At 42.4% G+C, this 16,939-nt stretch overlaps 1 protein-coding gene across 6 annotated transcripts in view; it reads left to right on the top strand.

The window, feature by feature from the left end:
* The window catches only part of FBLN5 (fibulin 5), a 53,256-nt gene extending 45,248 nt beyond the window's left edge, over positions 1 to 8,008 (top strand). For all 6 annotated transcript variants that reach the window (XM_013940674.2, XM_013940677.2, XM_013940672.2 and 3 more), the window contains one exon: positions 1,737 to 8,008. In XM_013940674.2, coding sequence (XP_013796128.1) covers positions 1,737 to 1,898 — 162 coding nt within the window. In that variant the 3' untranslated portion in view covers positions 1,899 to 8,008. The remainder of the gene's footprint in view (positions 1 to 1,736) is intronic.
* Positions 8,009 to 16,939: the final 8,931 nt, after the last annotated feature.

The following is a 16,939-nucleotide window of genomic DNA, read 5'->3' as shown; positions in this document are numbered from 1 at the left end:
TTCTTTCTGACAACAGAACTCTGCTTTTAACAAATACCATTTAAACCTTCAAAATGACATTTTTGTATGCAGACATGCAGAGCAGTCTGCTGATCTGCAGGGGCTATTGGCTTTTTCAGGAAGAAAACCTACCCAAAGCAAATGCACTCTGCTGCAGAGGGCTTGGGCTACATCTTATAAGGCATTATGTTCAGCAGGATCTGTGACCTTACCCCCCCTCTAAGAATAACTCGTGTTTGCCATGCTCAGGTGAAACTGTTGTGTGAAACCTTTTTTTATTTAATAGACAATCTGTACTTGCCACCTATAGGGTCAACTTTCCTCAAATTTTTTTTTAAACTGTGCATTGGAAATTGAAATACTCGAAAACCAAAAAAGCTGGCAAAAATCTTTATGCTGAGAATTAACTTTTTTGATTGTTTGCTTTTGTTTGTTGTGGTTTTGTCCGCTGAGAACCCCCATTTTATGTAGACAGTGTTATAGAAAACAAAACTTCTTTAATCAGAAGTTTCTTCAGAGACATCCCTGTTCCCCAGACATCTTCACTGCACTTCTGACATTCAGGGAGAGGTGAAGTGGTCCGGGAATGATCATTTACATCTCGCAAGATTGTTCCTGTTGTCAAGTCATTACTGATCCCACTGACCCTTTTCCCCCCGTCTGGGTTGGTCTGTCACTTCTTAAGACTCCACTGACAAATATCAGCGTAAAGTCTGTTTTTTTTGTTTTGTTTTTGTTTTTTTCATTTATCACATAAAACACCCAGGGCCTTTCTTTGCTTGCACAAGCTGTCCTTTAACTGGCAACAAAATGTTCCTGTGTCAAGTTTATAACCAGCAGGTGGTGCTTATTCATTGTTTTGAGAGCAGCGTAAGACAGGCAGATGGGGAAGGTGCCAGTGGGGAAGGAGCCGGGTGGCCCCTTCCGGAGACGCTGCTCGCGAGCGGGACCCGCAGCCTGGCCCGCCTGGCTGCCTCCTCAGACTTCTGTCAGACTTCGGTAGAACAGACCCCACTCTATGTTTCTGCTGGAAAACAAATTGCACTTCATTTTAACATCAGAACTCCTGATATTTAAATACTCATAATTCACTGGTCTGGCCATTTATTGCTAAGCTCGGCTTCCACTTACTAGAAGTCAGATTTTCTGAAGCATCTGCGAACTGGATTGATTATAGGTCCTGAGCACTTCTGAAAATCTGACCTACCATCACCTTAACAAAACGTATATTTAAAAGTCTCTTCAGAGAGTAAGGTTTTGCATTGTTAACATATGCAAATATAAGGCAAACTGATTCCATTCACATAGGAAAAATACACAAGAACATCTGTTCTTGAAGCTCTGCTCACATAAACTCTCCTTAGCGTTTGCTACTTCAAAGTAATACTTTTGTACATCAAACTACATAATACCTCATCAGAAAAGTGTCATTATTTGTGCATATCCTAAATCTATGTTTTCATCTTCTACTGTTCAGACAATAGCAGATTTATATATACAATGGCTTCTTTCATGTGCAGGGCTCCCAAAGGCTTTAGAAATTGTAGAAAGTGATAGTTCATAGAAAACACTGAAATGGAGCCAAACACCGAGATGAAGCTCTCTGCAGTGACATAGAGTACCTTCTAACAGTGCAACAGAAAACAATGTTATTTTGGCTGTTCTAGGACCAGAGATCATAGTTTTCAAGAGACGTTTTTGAAAATCTTACCTGCTTCCTCTTGTTTTGTGCGCAGCAAACGGGACCGATCAGTGCTACTCTGGTGATGACCCGTCCCGTGAAAGGGCCCCGTACTATTCAGTTGGACTTGGAAATGATCACTGTTAACACCGTCATCAACTTCAGAGGAAGTTCTGTCATCCGGCTGAGGATATACGTATCACAGTACTCGTTCTAAACCTTGAGTTTGTGCCCTTTAAACATTGAAACAGAAAGACCTAATTCCTCCTCTGCAGAACTCTGTCAGTACATATAGCAGCTCGAAACCAAGTCAGTATTACCACAGGCCCCGTGACCTAAGCCAATCTGAGGAGGGAGGCCTCTTCGTGCACAGTCTCTACCAGGATGCAGACATCCAAAGATGTATCGTCAGCAGATCCCATATGATTCTCTATGTGGTTATATATTTTAAGAACTCTTTTTTTTCCATTGTAAACATTTCTAGAGTATGAATCTATGTTTGAAAGACTGTGAACCTTTGTAGCTCCAAAGCTGCTTAGCAAAAAGCACCAAAGAAACTGAGGAAAAAGCTGGCTTTTGCAATCTTGCTTTTTTTTCATTTTAAAAGGAAAGCAGACAAACAAGCAGAAACCAAAACAGAAAGCCACCTCTTGAAACAAGGGATCTCAGAAGTGCTAACTTACATTCCCAAATATCTCTGGAATTATCAGTCAGGCACTTTGTCTCAATTCGCCCTGCATTTGTCTTAGTTTCATCTGTTTTTCTTTCATTTTATTTTATAGTTAAAATTCATTGTAAATTCATTCCAAAATACATGTTGTACTATGTAATCTTCTACTTTCTAACAAAGTGTCACATGTTTGGGTTCCTTACTGTATTAAATCTTTCTATATAATAGAGATCATAGAATCTATCACTGGATGGTATATTTTACAATGTTTAGGGTGTTATGCTTATTTACAGCCAGGCTCTTTGACAAAGGCCTCCACTGCCAGAATAATGTCCAGGGGCTTTAGAGCAGAAGAAAATCAGATCTTTATTTTTCCCTGTTTTTCCGACTGTAATAGTTGCAAACAGTTTGTGACGGTTTTAAGGTAGCAGTACTAACTCTGTAGTTATGGCTGCAACTAATCTCCTGTTAAAGACCATTCAGATCAGACCAGTCCATATTCCTTCAGGAAAAAAAAAATTTTTGCTCCATTTACATATAGTCTCTCTCATACATTCCTAACATTGGAGAAAAAACGCTGAAAAGGACTTGGAATAGTCATATAGTACATGCCTCTGCCACAAAGCAGAACCAGCTATGCCAGTACCCAGACCTCAAATGATGGAGATCCCAGAGTTTCCATAGGCAATGTCTTCTCAGGTATAACTGCTCTAACCAGTAGAAAGTTTTTCCTAAAGTTTAACCTGAATCCCCCCTGTTGTAATTTAAATCTGTTGCTTTTTAGCCTACTCCTAGTAGAAATAGAGAACAGTTTATTATATTCCCCTTTGCAACAGTCTTTAACATGTCTGAAGACTGTTGTCATGTCTCCTCTCAGACTGTTCCTCTCTAGTCTAAACAAACCCAGTTCTTTTGGTCTTTCCTAATACATCACATTTTCTGGACCTTTAATCTTTTTCATTTTTTTTTTTTTCGCTCTCATCTGGATTCTATCCAGTTGGTTCACATCTTTCTTGAAGCACAGTGCCCAAAACTGGGAAAAGTGTTCCAGCTGAGGCCTCACAGTGCTAAGCTAAATATATATATATTTAGGAGTTTGAAAAAAATACATACCTCCAAACTACACAATTATTTGTATATTCCTCACCTTGTTGAAGGCATTGGCAGTTTGGTCTTTGATTTTAGTAGGGTCAGCATTTCATATACCTTGCTTTTAAATGGCCCTGATGCTGGCTCTTTTGCTATTCCTTCCCACTTTTTTCCTTATTGGCTTGTTTGCTCTACACCAGGGCTAGGACTAGAAAGATTCACCTTTGCTGGCCTTTTTGGAGACTGGTAGAACTTAACGTTGCATGGGAAAGGGAATTTATAAAGATTATAATGCAAAGAGGCTGGAAAGGAGTAGAAGCATTATGTGAGGTCTTCGTTAAAGTGGGAGTTTTAAATTGAAGATTACAGATGCAAAATATTCTCACAAAACAGACTGCATGACATGATCAGAAAATTGACTTTCTTGTTCCTAATAAGCTTTGTGAGTTAGTCTGGAGTTGTTTTCTCCCAGCTTTAGTAGCAACACTGCTCTTTTTACTCGTGCTCAGCCTGAAGGAAGCCCTGATGCTTTGGCCCACAGCAGCAAAATACTCTCTACTGATTCAAGTGTGCTTTAGCAGTTTCATCTCTTAGTTGTTCACAGTTTTCTGCCTACTGCTGCAAAGCGCTGGGGTTCAGAGCTCTGAACACCGGCTGCCCTCTCCACAAACAGAAGGGCTTGCACCTGACTCCAGGCTTCAATGGGCCGAGCAGGGTGCATGAAGCCAAAGAGTTTTGCGAGTAGCTCACCTGGAGGGCATAAAGGTAGAGGAAATGTGCAGAAAAATATCAGAAGCAAGAACGTGTTTCGTGAGTGGATCATCACACACCACAGTCTTGGAGGAGAAAATGTAGATGACCAGAAAGGAGGAATGATTGTTAAAACAGTGGTGCCAAAACTGCTCATGGGTACCAAACGATGGCAGGGAGACAGGGGAAACAAGGAGGCTCTGGTGGAGCAGAAAGAAGACAAGGGGGAGGCAGAGTCTTACTTCAAAGGCATTAAACTCTTTAACAAGCTAAAAGTTTTCCCAGTGGTTAGAAGTCCTTCTTTCCTCCCTTTTGTGCCCCTCTGCTATCACTTCTTCATGCCCAGTTGAGGAGTCTGCTCACATCACCTCCTGGAGAGGAAGAGCACTGTCAGACATGAGACAGTTTCTCAGCTCTGGGCTGTTCTCCCATGGCCCCCACATACCAACCTGATTTAACCCTAATTTAGAAACATCAAAAAACAGAGGAATTCCATAGCAAAACACTTTGTTAAAAGAGTAAAGCTTGAATGCTTGGTTTTAGTATGATCCAGCAAATACTCATAAAACAATATTACACTTTCTGTATAAACATTCTGCACCTTTAAAAAAGTGAAAAGTCCGGAAACAAAGGAATTCAGCCACTTCCCAACCGCCATAACATCTTTCATCACTCACTATCACTCCAGTCAACTTTAACTTTGCCAAAATATATGCCAATCTCAAAATAATAAATTACCAGCAGTTTATAATATCTAAACTCTCCATTTCCTCTTCAGGGATTTGTTTCCAATAGAACATTGCAGGCTCATATATTACAGCAATTCTCACCAAATAAAAGAAAGGACTATGCATGTCAGGTCCTTACATGATAAAATTTGAAAATGCAAACTTGCAACTGCTGTATAGATTCATGTTCTCCTTTGAGGACAGCCCTCCCTAATAGCAGACAGATTTCCCGCTCCAAGCTGGTCAGAAAATGATTCCTTCTTCTAACCTATTATATATGGTTTTCTAACATGAGAAGTTTTACCATATAGACAATAATGTGGCCGAAACTAGATGAGGGCACTGACCTGGCTTCTCTCTGGCTCTGCTACAGGACTGCCCTGACATGTTCGTCGCTCAAGGCGACAGAGCAGTTTCTTGGCAGAGCTGCGGAGGGTCAGCTCTCCTCCTCCCCTGCCTGCCAGATGTCATGTCTATTTAAATGAAGTTCCTCCAGAAAGAGATTGCCTCTCACTATGTGGTTGTACAGCACCTGTTGCCAGTGTGGTAATTAGAATAAATATAAATAAAGGCAGAAATTACAGTAATCTTTGATACAGGTCACAGTGATTGGGAAGGAGAATCTATTCCGATAAATGAGCCAAGCGATTCATGCTATTCAGGTTAGGGGGCAGAGGGAGAAGAATGGCAATAGATGAGTGATCCAGTACTGTAGAGTTGAGTGGATCCTGTCTTGGATTATTTGACTTTGAAATATTTTTAGGGAATCAACTTTTTTTTAATACAGATAATATAATGTTATTTTCCTGAGATTTTGCTGCATTCTGCAGAATCATTTTTCAACCTGTGCTTCTCTGACAGCAATAACTTTGTTGGAATAACTAAACTTCTCTGAGTGTCTGGTGACACCCCATCACCAAAAGTGTCATATCCAGTGCCCTTTGGTATTTAATGCAGAGCTGTAGAGCTGTTTCCTTTTCAAATAGGAAGCCTGTCCTTATAGTTATCTTTTCTTGGATCAATCTTTACAAAATTATTCTTCTACCCTTACATCCTCATCCCAGACTGCATCTGAGATTCACATCATAAACACAGTATTAGCATCAGCACAGCTTATTCATTTTTCTCTGACTAGAACAACCAGAGCAATAGAATCAATAAATTTTTTGGTTCTTCAAGTTCTCCAATCCATCATATTCACAAAACATGTTACTGAATCTTTTCTGTAGCAAGTAGTTGTATTAGAACCTAGTGAAAATTTAATAGCACAATGGTGCTGAAAAAGAAGTATGCCCTCATATTGTTTAATCCTGACAGGCACCACTGTATAAGGGCAAATAAATCTCCATCCTGGATGGACTAACCCTCAGCTGATGTTAGTTATCATGAGTCCACTGCTCTTTAATGGAAAGATAAAAAGCATATTGAGGATCTTCCTGATGTGTGTAAGGCACTGTACATGCAGTTGTACAGAAGGAGAATTTATAGGGGTTAAAACTAGTTGTGGTCATATTGCTCTGTGTTTGGAAGCTAAAGAGTTGTAAGGTGACATGGCATGAATAAATTGTGTTTCCTCATCTGACATAAGTGCATAAATGTAATTTAAATCCTTCACATTTTGCTGGTTTATATTTTTGAATGAATTTGGATTGGTTCAACACAAAAGCAGGTGCCATACAGTTTGTGAACTGCTTGAAGGTTGAGGCTGATGGTCATAACTGGACTTTTTAGGATGCTGTAGAAAGCCTGCCCAGAAAAGGGACCTATGCTGAGGGGTCAGTGTCATGGGGAATGCAATGGTCCAGAGATATTTGCGCTGGGACGTGTCTGATCCAGCAGCTGTCTCTTTCCTCACCTGCTTTCTGTGCAGGGTGCACCTGATATTTTAAGTGCACATGTCACAGGAAGAAGTCACACCTATTTTGGATTTCATTAGTTCAAACTTCTGCACATGTTTATGTAGATAATGAGATCCCTCATTCCTTTGGCCAAATTGACCCCCTGTGTAACTTAACTAATATCAGTGAGATCATGTGAGGGAGAGTTTGGGTAGCAGGCAGATAAGTGAATACTGATGCAGTAACATTGGTGAAAGAGCTGGGGAACCTAGCCGAGTGTCAAGGGGATCTTTAGAAAACACTTCATCTCACCTACCAAATATGCCCCATCCCCATCTTCCCCTCTTTCCCTAATGGTAGTATTAAATTATGTCCCTTGGAGGCTTCAATCTCTTTCAACTCCCTCCTACATCCCAGAAGTCACTCATTCTCCCTTTTGAGTTCGTCCTGGACAAATGATCTCATTAAGGTCATGCACAGCAAACACATGCTGACTGAGCTCTACTTCACTAGTGTCATGTAACATTTTTCACTCTGTTTTTCTGTGGATCAGTTGTAGGTTATGTGTCTTTTCTGGACCCTGACTGACCTCTGTTGCTTTTTCCCTAGCCAAGGCAGACCCTTAACCTCCCTGCAGGGCTCCTCTGCACCTACTGTTTGTACAGCAGGCTCTTCTTGTGTTTCCTTGGACAAGCGTGGGACAGCACGCTGCTGCCCCACCTGCTGCTTCTGCACCCCCCTCCCTCTGTAACCTAACAGCAAAGTGTGAGGTCTGAATCGCTGAATGGATCTCCCAGCCTGCCGGCAGAGCCTGATTTCATGAAGAGGATCCAAAAAACAAACAAACTACCCCCCAGTTTTGAAGGTAACAAATGCCATTTTAGGGTCTGATGAATCGCTTTTCTCCTGAAACTGTGTATATATCATGCTGGCTTGATAGTCTCCAGGTTTTTTAAGAAGCCTGATAAAGACATGCTTATGTGATACATCCTTAGACTCCTCACACTTTGGATGGGGTTTTTCCAGTGTGTAAACCCAGTAATTGGCCCAGTCAGACAGTGCAGTGTGATCACCTCTATGCTGAAGTCAGTGAGATTGCTAACCACTTTACATCAGGTCTGGATTAAACCCAGTTTCTTTTTTTTTTTTTTTCAGTCTTGAATCCCCACGTCAGTGATATAAATGTAAGCAGACGTATTATTTTTGCTGTAGAGTTGAAAGATTTTTTCTAGTAATAAACAGTAGCACAATTGCAGCATCTCTTTCTCTGTGGGAAATATCTTTGGGTACTTCAATACTTTCTGAGATGTCCTTTGGCACTTTAAAATTTTCTCAGATATTTCAGACTATCCATTGATGTGTTTCCATGAATTATTCCTTGCCCCTGTTTGTCAAAGGCCAACACAGGCACTTGACTTTACACATTTTAAAAAGCTCAGGCTACATCCAAACTTTTCCAGAGTCATGGCTCACACACTATTCATAGAAATTGTTCCTTGAGTTATCGTTATAATATATAAGGAATCATGTTGACTTCCTCAGGACTCCACAGCGTTCAAAGTAATGCACGTACATGTGTCTGGAGACCTCATCAGCAACTTTCTACAAATGTTCTGTATTCAATATGTGAAAGCATAGCTACAAAGGTTATTTTGACAAAAAGCCTCAAAACAGATGGTGGTATGTGTGTCCTGGCTGGTTATATGTAATGCAGACACAATTCAAATGTCCAACTCTAGAGTTCTCCAGTATTCATAGGAAATTGCTGTTTTTAAGAAACATTCCAGCCAATACACTCATTTTGTAGTGTGAAATGCAAACAAAGAGGCAGAACTCCTCCCAAGATTACACAGATTTGTTATTCAAATCAATATACCCCCAAAACTCTAACTCTAGTTCATCATTTCAAAATGTTCCTTTGGACTTTGACATCTGATGTCATTCAGGTAGAGAAGAGGGACAGAAAAACTGTCCACTTCCAAAATATTGGTAGCTGTTCTGCAGAAATCCCTGGGCTCCTACTGCTATCAGAAAGACCCATCAGCCCAAGCCTGCACCCTTGCTTTTTAAGGAACTTCAGGGAGACAGGTCCTCAGCTGGAGGAGAGAGATCTTCATAGACTTCTTAATGATGCCAAATGGGGATTTTCCTCATGACATGTATAATATTCCTTGATGTGTTTATACGTATATGGAAAATTTTAAATGGCTGGGCCAAGCTGTTGCCTACCACATGCCTACTACCTGCAGCAAGCGCTAGCGTATCCCTCTGCCTTTCACCAGGGTTGGGCTCATTTAGAATTGTGCCCTCCAATTTGGTGTGCCTTACCACAGCGGGACAGCACTCAGGTCACAACAGGGAAAAGTCAGTCCCATAGATTAAAGGAGCGAATTATTGAGAGATAAAATCAAAGCTGAACCAGAACGTTAATAAAAGAGAGCTTGGTATTTAATTAATCTTCAATGCTTTTGTTATGATGTCATTGCTATTGCCAAAAATAATCAACTAGAAACACAAACTATTAAAAAGGAGATTATCTCCTTAGAAAGATAAATGCCCATGTAGTCTATAAATAGCTCTGGAATGAAGCCATCCCATGCAGACTCTGGAATGGGAAGATTAATTCCTTGCCATCCAGACATCCTTGTCTCCCACCAATAGGATTAAGCACAGTCGATCTGTACCTGAGTACAGATGAAATGGCTGGCTGACGGGTGGCCAAGGAACAGGCAGGCACAGCCAGAGGGAAGGACAAACGAAGACAGTATAAAACTACTAGGGAATGCTCTCAGTGTGCAGGATCTCTGAGACAAGCCTTCTGTCACTGTAGGATGCATTTTAGCTTTGCTTGGGCCTTGGAAAGACAGAAAAGTGTTAGCAGCTACTTTGGTTAAAAAAAATGGGACAGCATTTATGCATTTGAATTCAGCATCAGTTTCCCCAGAAAACTGTGCTTATCCTACTGCCATGGACAACCTGTCACCCAAGCAGATGTGTTAAATACCGGAAGGCCCTATGTTCAGTTTTATATAAGGTCTAGCACTTTCTCTAACCCCACCTTTTATCACCAGTTTCTCATGTAACCAGTCCAGATGTAGGGGCAAGGATTTGCTGCCTAGCTTGACAGATGCTCCACAGAATTCCTGCTTCTGTTTAAATAGTCATTTCCCTAATCCTTACTTGCAGGCTGTCTGGGCATGCTAAACATGACATATCTTGTCATCTTAGTTCTTATCAGAAGAGGGATACTGTAATTTAAAATGGATGTTTTCAATGTTCCTCATCCTGCCTCTTTAACCTACAACCGTTACTTTATTTATAGCAGAAAATAAGTTTTTAATTCTTGTGTCATTTTGTAATTGTGAACAATTTACATAGAATATGCCAGTAGGGATTATTGTAAAGCTTTTTAAAATAAAAAAATATATTGCCAACAAAAATTATAATTGAACTGTAGTCTGTTTTGACCATTGCCTGGTTTAGTAGTGATCATAGCATCACTGAAAGCATTCATGCCAAAATCATATAACCCCTTTGCAAAGCAAGTTTAATGACCATCAGCAGTATTGTTATATCTATTGGTCTTAAATGCTAGTAAATTATACAGTAGTGCAGTAAACTTCAAAGCAAAATTAAAATTAGTTCTTAAGAGACTGGAAGATATTAGTTTTCTTTCATAGTTTTAATGTTCTTGTAAACTTGTCCATAGTCGGGGGGTGTATGCATGTGTTTTACCATCTTTTCCCACTGGGTTTGTTCATGACAAGGCTCAATTTCAGTCAGATTTTGTGCAAATTTACTCCATGTGTACAGGGAGCTTGATGTATCTGAGGCCCTTCTTTCCCCGCTGAGCTCCACTGAAGGCTGGAGCAGTTCATTGCTTCAGCCAGCAGGGACAGCTTCCTTCTAGGTCCCCAAGCACCAAGCATGCTTCACCCAATGCGTGTGGAGGATGAGCAAGGGAGTGCAGCAGCCTTGGAGGAGGTGCTGGAGATCAGGATCCCAGGAGACCTCTCCTCTTGCCTGACGTGATGCCAGACTGCCAGGTCCTCCATCCCCTTCCCAGGGCCCCGAGTCTCAGAGGCACAGCATGGACCTGCAAAGGTAGGGATTTGTGCAGTGAACGTGTGGCTATGGGCAGAATTTGGCTTAGCTTTGTAGAATAAGCTAGTCTTCATAACAAGTAGTGTTAATATGATCTAATTTAGACTGAACTGGTTACTCGATACATAAATCATTAACTAGGAGCTACCCCCACCTACTCCCACCTGTAGGACATAGCTTGTGATTTTAGTACAAGAAAGGTTTTTCCACCCCCATGATACTCAATGACCTGTGCCTAATGGGGTTTTGGTGTTCGTGGGTCCGTTTTGCTTTTTGCAGGTGGAATGTTCTTACTTCAGCAAATTGCAAGGGCAGCTGAGTTTGGATCTGGTTTGCTTTGTGGGAAGTGAATGAACTTATGTCCCACTGTTGCTTTTTCTCATTCTCACCACCCAAAGAACTCCCTGTAGAGGTGTGGTAGGTAACGTGCCATTCACTGGCCTTGTTAAGATTTACAAGCCACTCAGAAAGTTGATAAAGATCTTTACAACTGTTTTGAACTCAAATGAACTGCTGCTGCTCATTTACAGTATCACAAGGACACTTCAGTTCCCTCCACTGCACTGCAAACTCATTAATTCTGAATCACACGCTCAATAAAAATTACCTTGAAATGAGACAGGCACACATGCAAGGCAAAAGAGAAGAGGCTGAGGGCAGGAACACTGAGCTGAAAAATTACAGGAGAAGCCAACAAGCCTCTAGAACTGCTCAAAGAAAATGTGAAAGTAAGTCTGTGATTCACGACCAAAAACTTCTAATTCTTCAATCCCCAGTGGTGTGCCTTAGTAGGAGTGACTTGACCAGTGATGCTGGGGAACTGCTAGGCCTTCACTGTGGTGGAAAATGGACATTTTAAGAAACAAAACTTACTCGTATTTAGCTGTTGGCATATAGTTCTAGTGGCCTAATTTGAGGTTTCCAGACTTGAGCCACTGCATTCTTCTTTCTCTAGCTGTTTACAATGGGCTTTTTGAGTTGCTCTACATACACTGTCGCGTTTGTCTTAGGTGGGTTTGCACATGGGACTGAATAGTGTCACTCCTTCCTCTTTTCTTTGCTCTTTTCATGATGCTAGAATAATCCATTCCTACACTGGGGATGTCCAAGGATGTCTCCATTCAGCAGAAGCTGATGCAAATGAGAGCTCTGTGAATAAGGCAATGGTATCTCCAGAGAAGACTTGCAAGTGCGAAGAGGAGAAGAAGGTTGTACTTGCTCTTCTGTCCCTGCTGTCGCAGCTGGTAAAGGACACCATGCTGCTGGACAGATGGGGCTTGGCTGAGCTGTAAAACTGATATCCTGCAGGGATTTAAACTTCTGCTGCACTTTCCTTAAGAGTGACCTATTAATCATATTTCCTTGAGCAGTCCTATGGGGAAACTGTGTTCTGTGTCCCAGAACTCCCGGCTCCTTCTCCCCTTTTGGTGGCACTGGTTGTTCCTCACCCCCATGGGCCTGCAGGTGCTGCTGAACGCTGTTAAACTGTCCTCCGTGTCAGCCTGCACAGAGCCACCAGTGATGGACAAAGCAAGTCCTATGCGGTCACCCCAGTGAGCCGGGTGGTGGCTCCCAGTCTCATACAGGTGCATATTTTCTCACACAGGTAACTGATTAGGAGGGCACATGTGAACTGCAGCTCACTCACACAGTCGCAAGGATTCATAGTCTGTACCACTCTTTGTAAGGACTGTCCCGAAGGAAAGCTGATATGCAAATGCAAAATGATGATCTTTACCAGCAATTTTGCATCTTCATTTTTCTCTTACTAGCCTGTGTTATTTCTCCTTTCCAGGCCTCTTGCACAGTTAAGTCAATGTACCGTTAAAGAATGATCAACAAGGCCCTCTAAAATCCAGTACTGATACACAGCTTCCATCTGCCTGCTAATGAAAAGCTTTGTCAGTTGTAGGGTCACCATATCAGTTTAACTGAGAGCACTTAGGGAGCAACCAGTGCATTGCCTGAGAAATGTTCTGTTCAGTTTACTAAGATCTTGAAGAACTAGTTCAATAAATCCCTGCTTGCTTGAATGAGTGCACCTTTCATCTCCCACCACATTTTTCATTATGTCACGCAGATACAAATGCACATGTTTTTAATGTGAAGTTAATCCCTGAGCTGCAGTGAAATGATTAACCCTTCGCCCTTGAATTCCTTGCTACCATATGATCTAGTTCTTATGGAGTTAAGAGTTAAAGCAGTAGTGATAGCTGAAAATACTTTAGGTGAGTGGATATTTGTTCACCATGGAAGGCCAGCCTTAATCATAAATGTAAATACTTTTTGGCTTGGGGAACACGGATAAATAACATGGCATAGCTACTGTGTCCTGAAAATAAATATTTGCATCTACAGTTATTATTGCTGACTCAGGATTCTTGAAAATAATTTGTCAAGACAATATGGTCAAGAATAAAGGTTCTAAAGTTTGCAGCTATTAAACTTTCTTTTAAAACACAGGTCTGCAACACCTGTGCTATGCAGCTCAGGTGTAAGATCAAGTTGTCACAGGAAGGTAATCCATTCTGTTCACTGATGTGATCTCTGAAGAACTGCATGTTCTCATCTCACTGAACATTTATGTGTATAAGTGAACATGAGCTAAATATGCAGAATCCTGTGCTTCCAGACAAGATTGTATCCTTATCCCTGCTCTAAAATCTCTAGTGATATCAGCACTGATTTTGGCTACAGCATATTTACTTCTCAATGATTCTGAGTGCCCTGGGTGAGGAGCAGCCAATGCTGCAAAAGGGCCTGCAAACTGAAGACCAGGAGGGTGGGCAGCAGGTTGGCTTTGCCTTATTTCATATATCATTTATTGGCATGTTTTCCTGGGAACATCACTAAGCACCCTGCAGCTGGATTGAAGGCATTAACTGAGTGGAGTAGTAACCTCTATTTCTAATTGTGTTATTTCTTGCAGATACAACTTGATATTACAGAAGCATTATTTATTTCTCAAGTGCTTTTAAGTATCAAGCCAGATTGGCCTGTTTTTTATCTACTTGCCTTTCTCTGAGTGATGTGTCCAAGGCTCCAGCCAGAAGTTCAGTGTGTGCTTTCACTTTGAACTGAGTAATTTTAGATGAAAGAACAGCCTTCCAGTTTCTGTAGATGATCTGTTACCAACCTATATAGATCTGCTCTTTCTGCCAGTTCTTTTTGGCTTCTTCATATCCATGAGACAGGCAGTCTGTAGGGTGTTGTGATTTGTGAGATGGCTTCTTGCCCACAGCTCCTTTAAGTGAGGTAAATGAAGTTTGATGCACTTGAAAATAGAGAAAAAGAAAAGTTTTACACCTGGCAAAAACAAATTATGTTCGCACTTCACAACATGTCCCTGCTTCTGGGCTCAGTGCCTTTCAGGAAGGACCTTTTGAGTATTGCCCTTGCTCTAGCATGCGAGTGACACCGGGCTGGCCCCTGTATCCTGGGGAGAGGAACATCTGCTCATCCTCAAGCAGGCCCATATCTTTTTCCAGGAGAGAGGGCAGCTCTGAGGCCCCAAGGAGACCGCCAGAGAGATGATGGTGTAAGAATATAGGGCAGGGCAGTGGCACCTGGCCCTGAGGTCCCAAAAAAGGGAGGAGGAGAAAGGGGCTGGCCAGACATTTGAACATCTCCTGTTCCAAGGTCAGCTGCCTGCTTTGCTGTTTGCAGGGCCCCATGGAGACTGGGAGGACCCAGAGGACCGCATCTTGTCACCTTTTGCACATTGGAAGAGGCAGTTCTGGATAGTGTCAAGGACAAGGTGGCACCAGAACGGCATTCAGGGGAGATACCCTAAAGGCACCACAGGAGGTGGCACCAACCTGGCCTGGACTTAGGCAGGGAAAGCACCTCCTAGTGTGACTGGGCATCACATATAGCCCTGGCTCCTGTGGGGAGGATCCTCTGGGTTTGAGAAAAGGGCTGCTCCTGTGAGATTTTTGCTCTGGTCTAGGCAAAAGATAAGCGAGACAGAGCAACGAGAAGGCCGGGGAGCCTCACGTGCCTCCCACATGATGAGAGCCGGGGCAGCCTTGCTGACACCAAACTGCTACACTGCCCATCTGCGGGGGCTTAATGTGCACAGTGTCCTCCTGAGGGTGGCCACTCATTTCTGGAGCAGGATGGAGTAAACCAGTGCTTTGGAGCTGGTGCCAGCTCACCGTGCAAGGCCAGGAAGGTGTCCTTGCACACCTGGAGATGAGCACCCAGTGGATGGTGTGGATGCACAGGCGAAGGCCACTCAGTGAGGCAGGACCGGGCTCGCTGCTGGCAGCCTCTAGCTGGTCCCTCTCTCGTGGCTGTCACGGCAGGTGTCAGGACGGCAAGAGCCCATGAAGTGAGACCCGCCGGCTGGAGGCCTGCACAGACATCACGCCCTGTGCTTTCCTTCCCTCAGGGACACCCTGTCCAGCCCCACGGGCACCACCCCCCCCCGCCTCCCCCCTTGCCCGGTCCCAGGCCCTCTCTGGCTTCCCCAGCTATCGGCACTCCCTGCCAATTTACTCCCACCTCACTTAAAAAAGCAGGGGTATAGCGAAAATACATACATGCACTTAATTTGGCTTTGGACCTCTGTTTCCAGCCTATTCCTAACTGCAATGCTGAAACACAGATTTTTCACTTTTGTTTGGTCACAGCTATCATTCCTTGACATACTTTTGAATTCAAATGAATGAAAATAGTTCTGTGAGATCTATTATGTCTCTGGCTTGTAAAATACAATAATTTCTTACTAGGTTATACTAATATTTCGTAAGTCATTCTTATTATTATTATTCAATAAAGCTCTGCACAAACAATCTATCCCACAGGAGGAATTTCTGCCAGATCCCAGATGTCAAACACATTTGCTTCAAATACAGGAGTTCATGACCTTTTATGTTTGTTAATGTGATGCCATGGAAATTATTTATCATAAATAAGTGTATGTCAGGATCAGGTGCTCCATGGGGCATTTACAGTGGTACAACAGCCTTTCCTGAAACAGGTCTTTCCTGTTTTTTTGTTTTTTGTTTTTTTTCCCCCTAACAATGAGGGGTTTGGAACGTTTCTAAACCCTGTTATTGAACAGAGTCCAGCTACTGCATTGAAAGGTAGACAGGAAGTCAAAGATATCTCAGATTTCAAGTCTTTCCTGAAGTCAGCTGCAGATAAGGTTCTTTCTTTCTCTTGTATCCTTTACCCTAAAAATGCATTTGCCAAAGTGCAGACTATGTATGGACCCAACCACATGCTACATGCATTGGTTTAAAGCACTGAATCAAACAGAAGACTATTGGAATTGCTTGGATTCAAATGACTAGTCTGATATGCCAGGGGATTTTTTGCATGTGACAAGCTCATTTTAAACCCAGGGAAGCACTGCCCACCCACAGTCTTGAGGGTGCAAGAGCTCTAGAAAATATCTGAAAGGGTCAATACATTGATAATGTTTCATTCTATTACCTTTTTTCAGCAGATGTGACAATGTTCTTACAAACCTGTGTGGGACCAGCGCTTAAATTAAAAGCAGCTGGTTCTTAATAAAGCCAGGCAAGAAGAGATAGGCTGTAATAGGAAAAACACTCTGAGGAGTCATCCTTGGCTCTGCCTCATCCTTTTAGCAACTGTACATTAAGGTTTATAATGTCTCCTGGGCTTACTGGATTCATCATCCCAGATTCCTAGACAGCAGCAATAGCAAGAAATGCCTTCTTTGAGCTTCTCCTGAGAAGAAAACTGCACCTTTTGTTCCTACATAAATATGCACCCACAATGACCCTGCCAGCTGTCGCTTCAGGCTGAGGTTGATAGCACACAAAAACTCCAACTTAGGCCCAGCACAGCAACCAGTTTGCCTCAAAGGTTAGCCACCAAGGAAGCTCCCCTTGCCCTGTGCTAGTTTTGGATGGCAGCCGTTTATGACGCTGAAGACTAGCTCAGAAGCAGTTGTTGCAGTCCTCAGATGACCCAGACAAATGTCTGTGGAGAGACAGGACCACAGTGCGCTGGTGAATGAAGGATGAGCCCACCTTCAATTTATTCTCAGAACATATTAGTGACTTGTTTGTGCACGAAAAGATCTGCCTTATAACTGCAAGAC

The sequence above is a fragment of the Apteryx mantelli genome, chromosome 4 (assembly GCF_036417845.1).
Source record: "Apteryx mantelli isolate bAptMan1 chromosome 4, bAptMan1.hap1, whole genome shotgun sequence".
Taxonomy (NCBI): domain Eukaryota; kingdom Metazoa; phylum Chordata; class Aves; order Apterygiformes; family Apterygidae; genus Apteryx; species Apteryx mantelli.
Note: the sequence above shows the minus strand (reverse complement) of the source record. Positions and strands in the feature narration are given on the sequence as shown.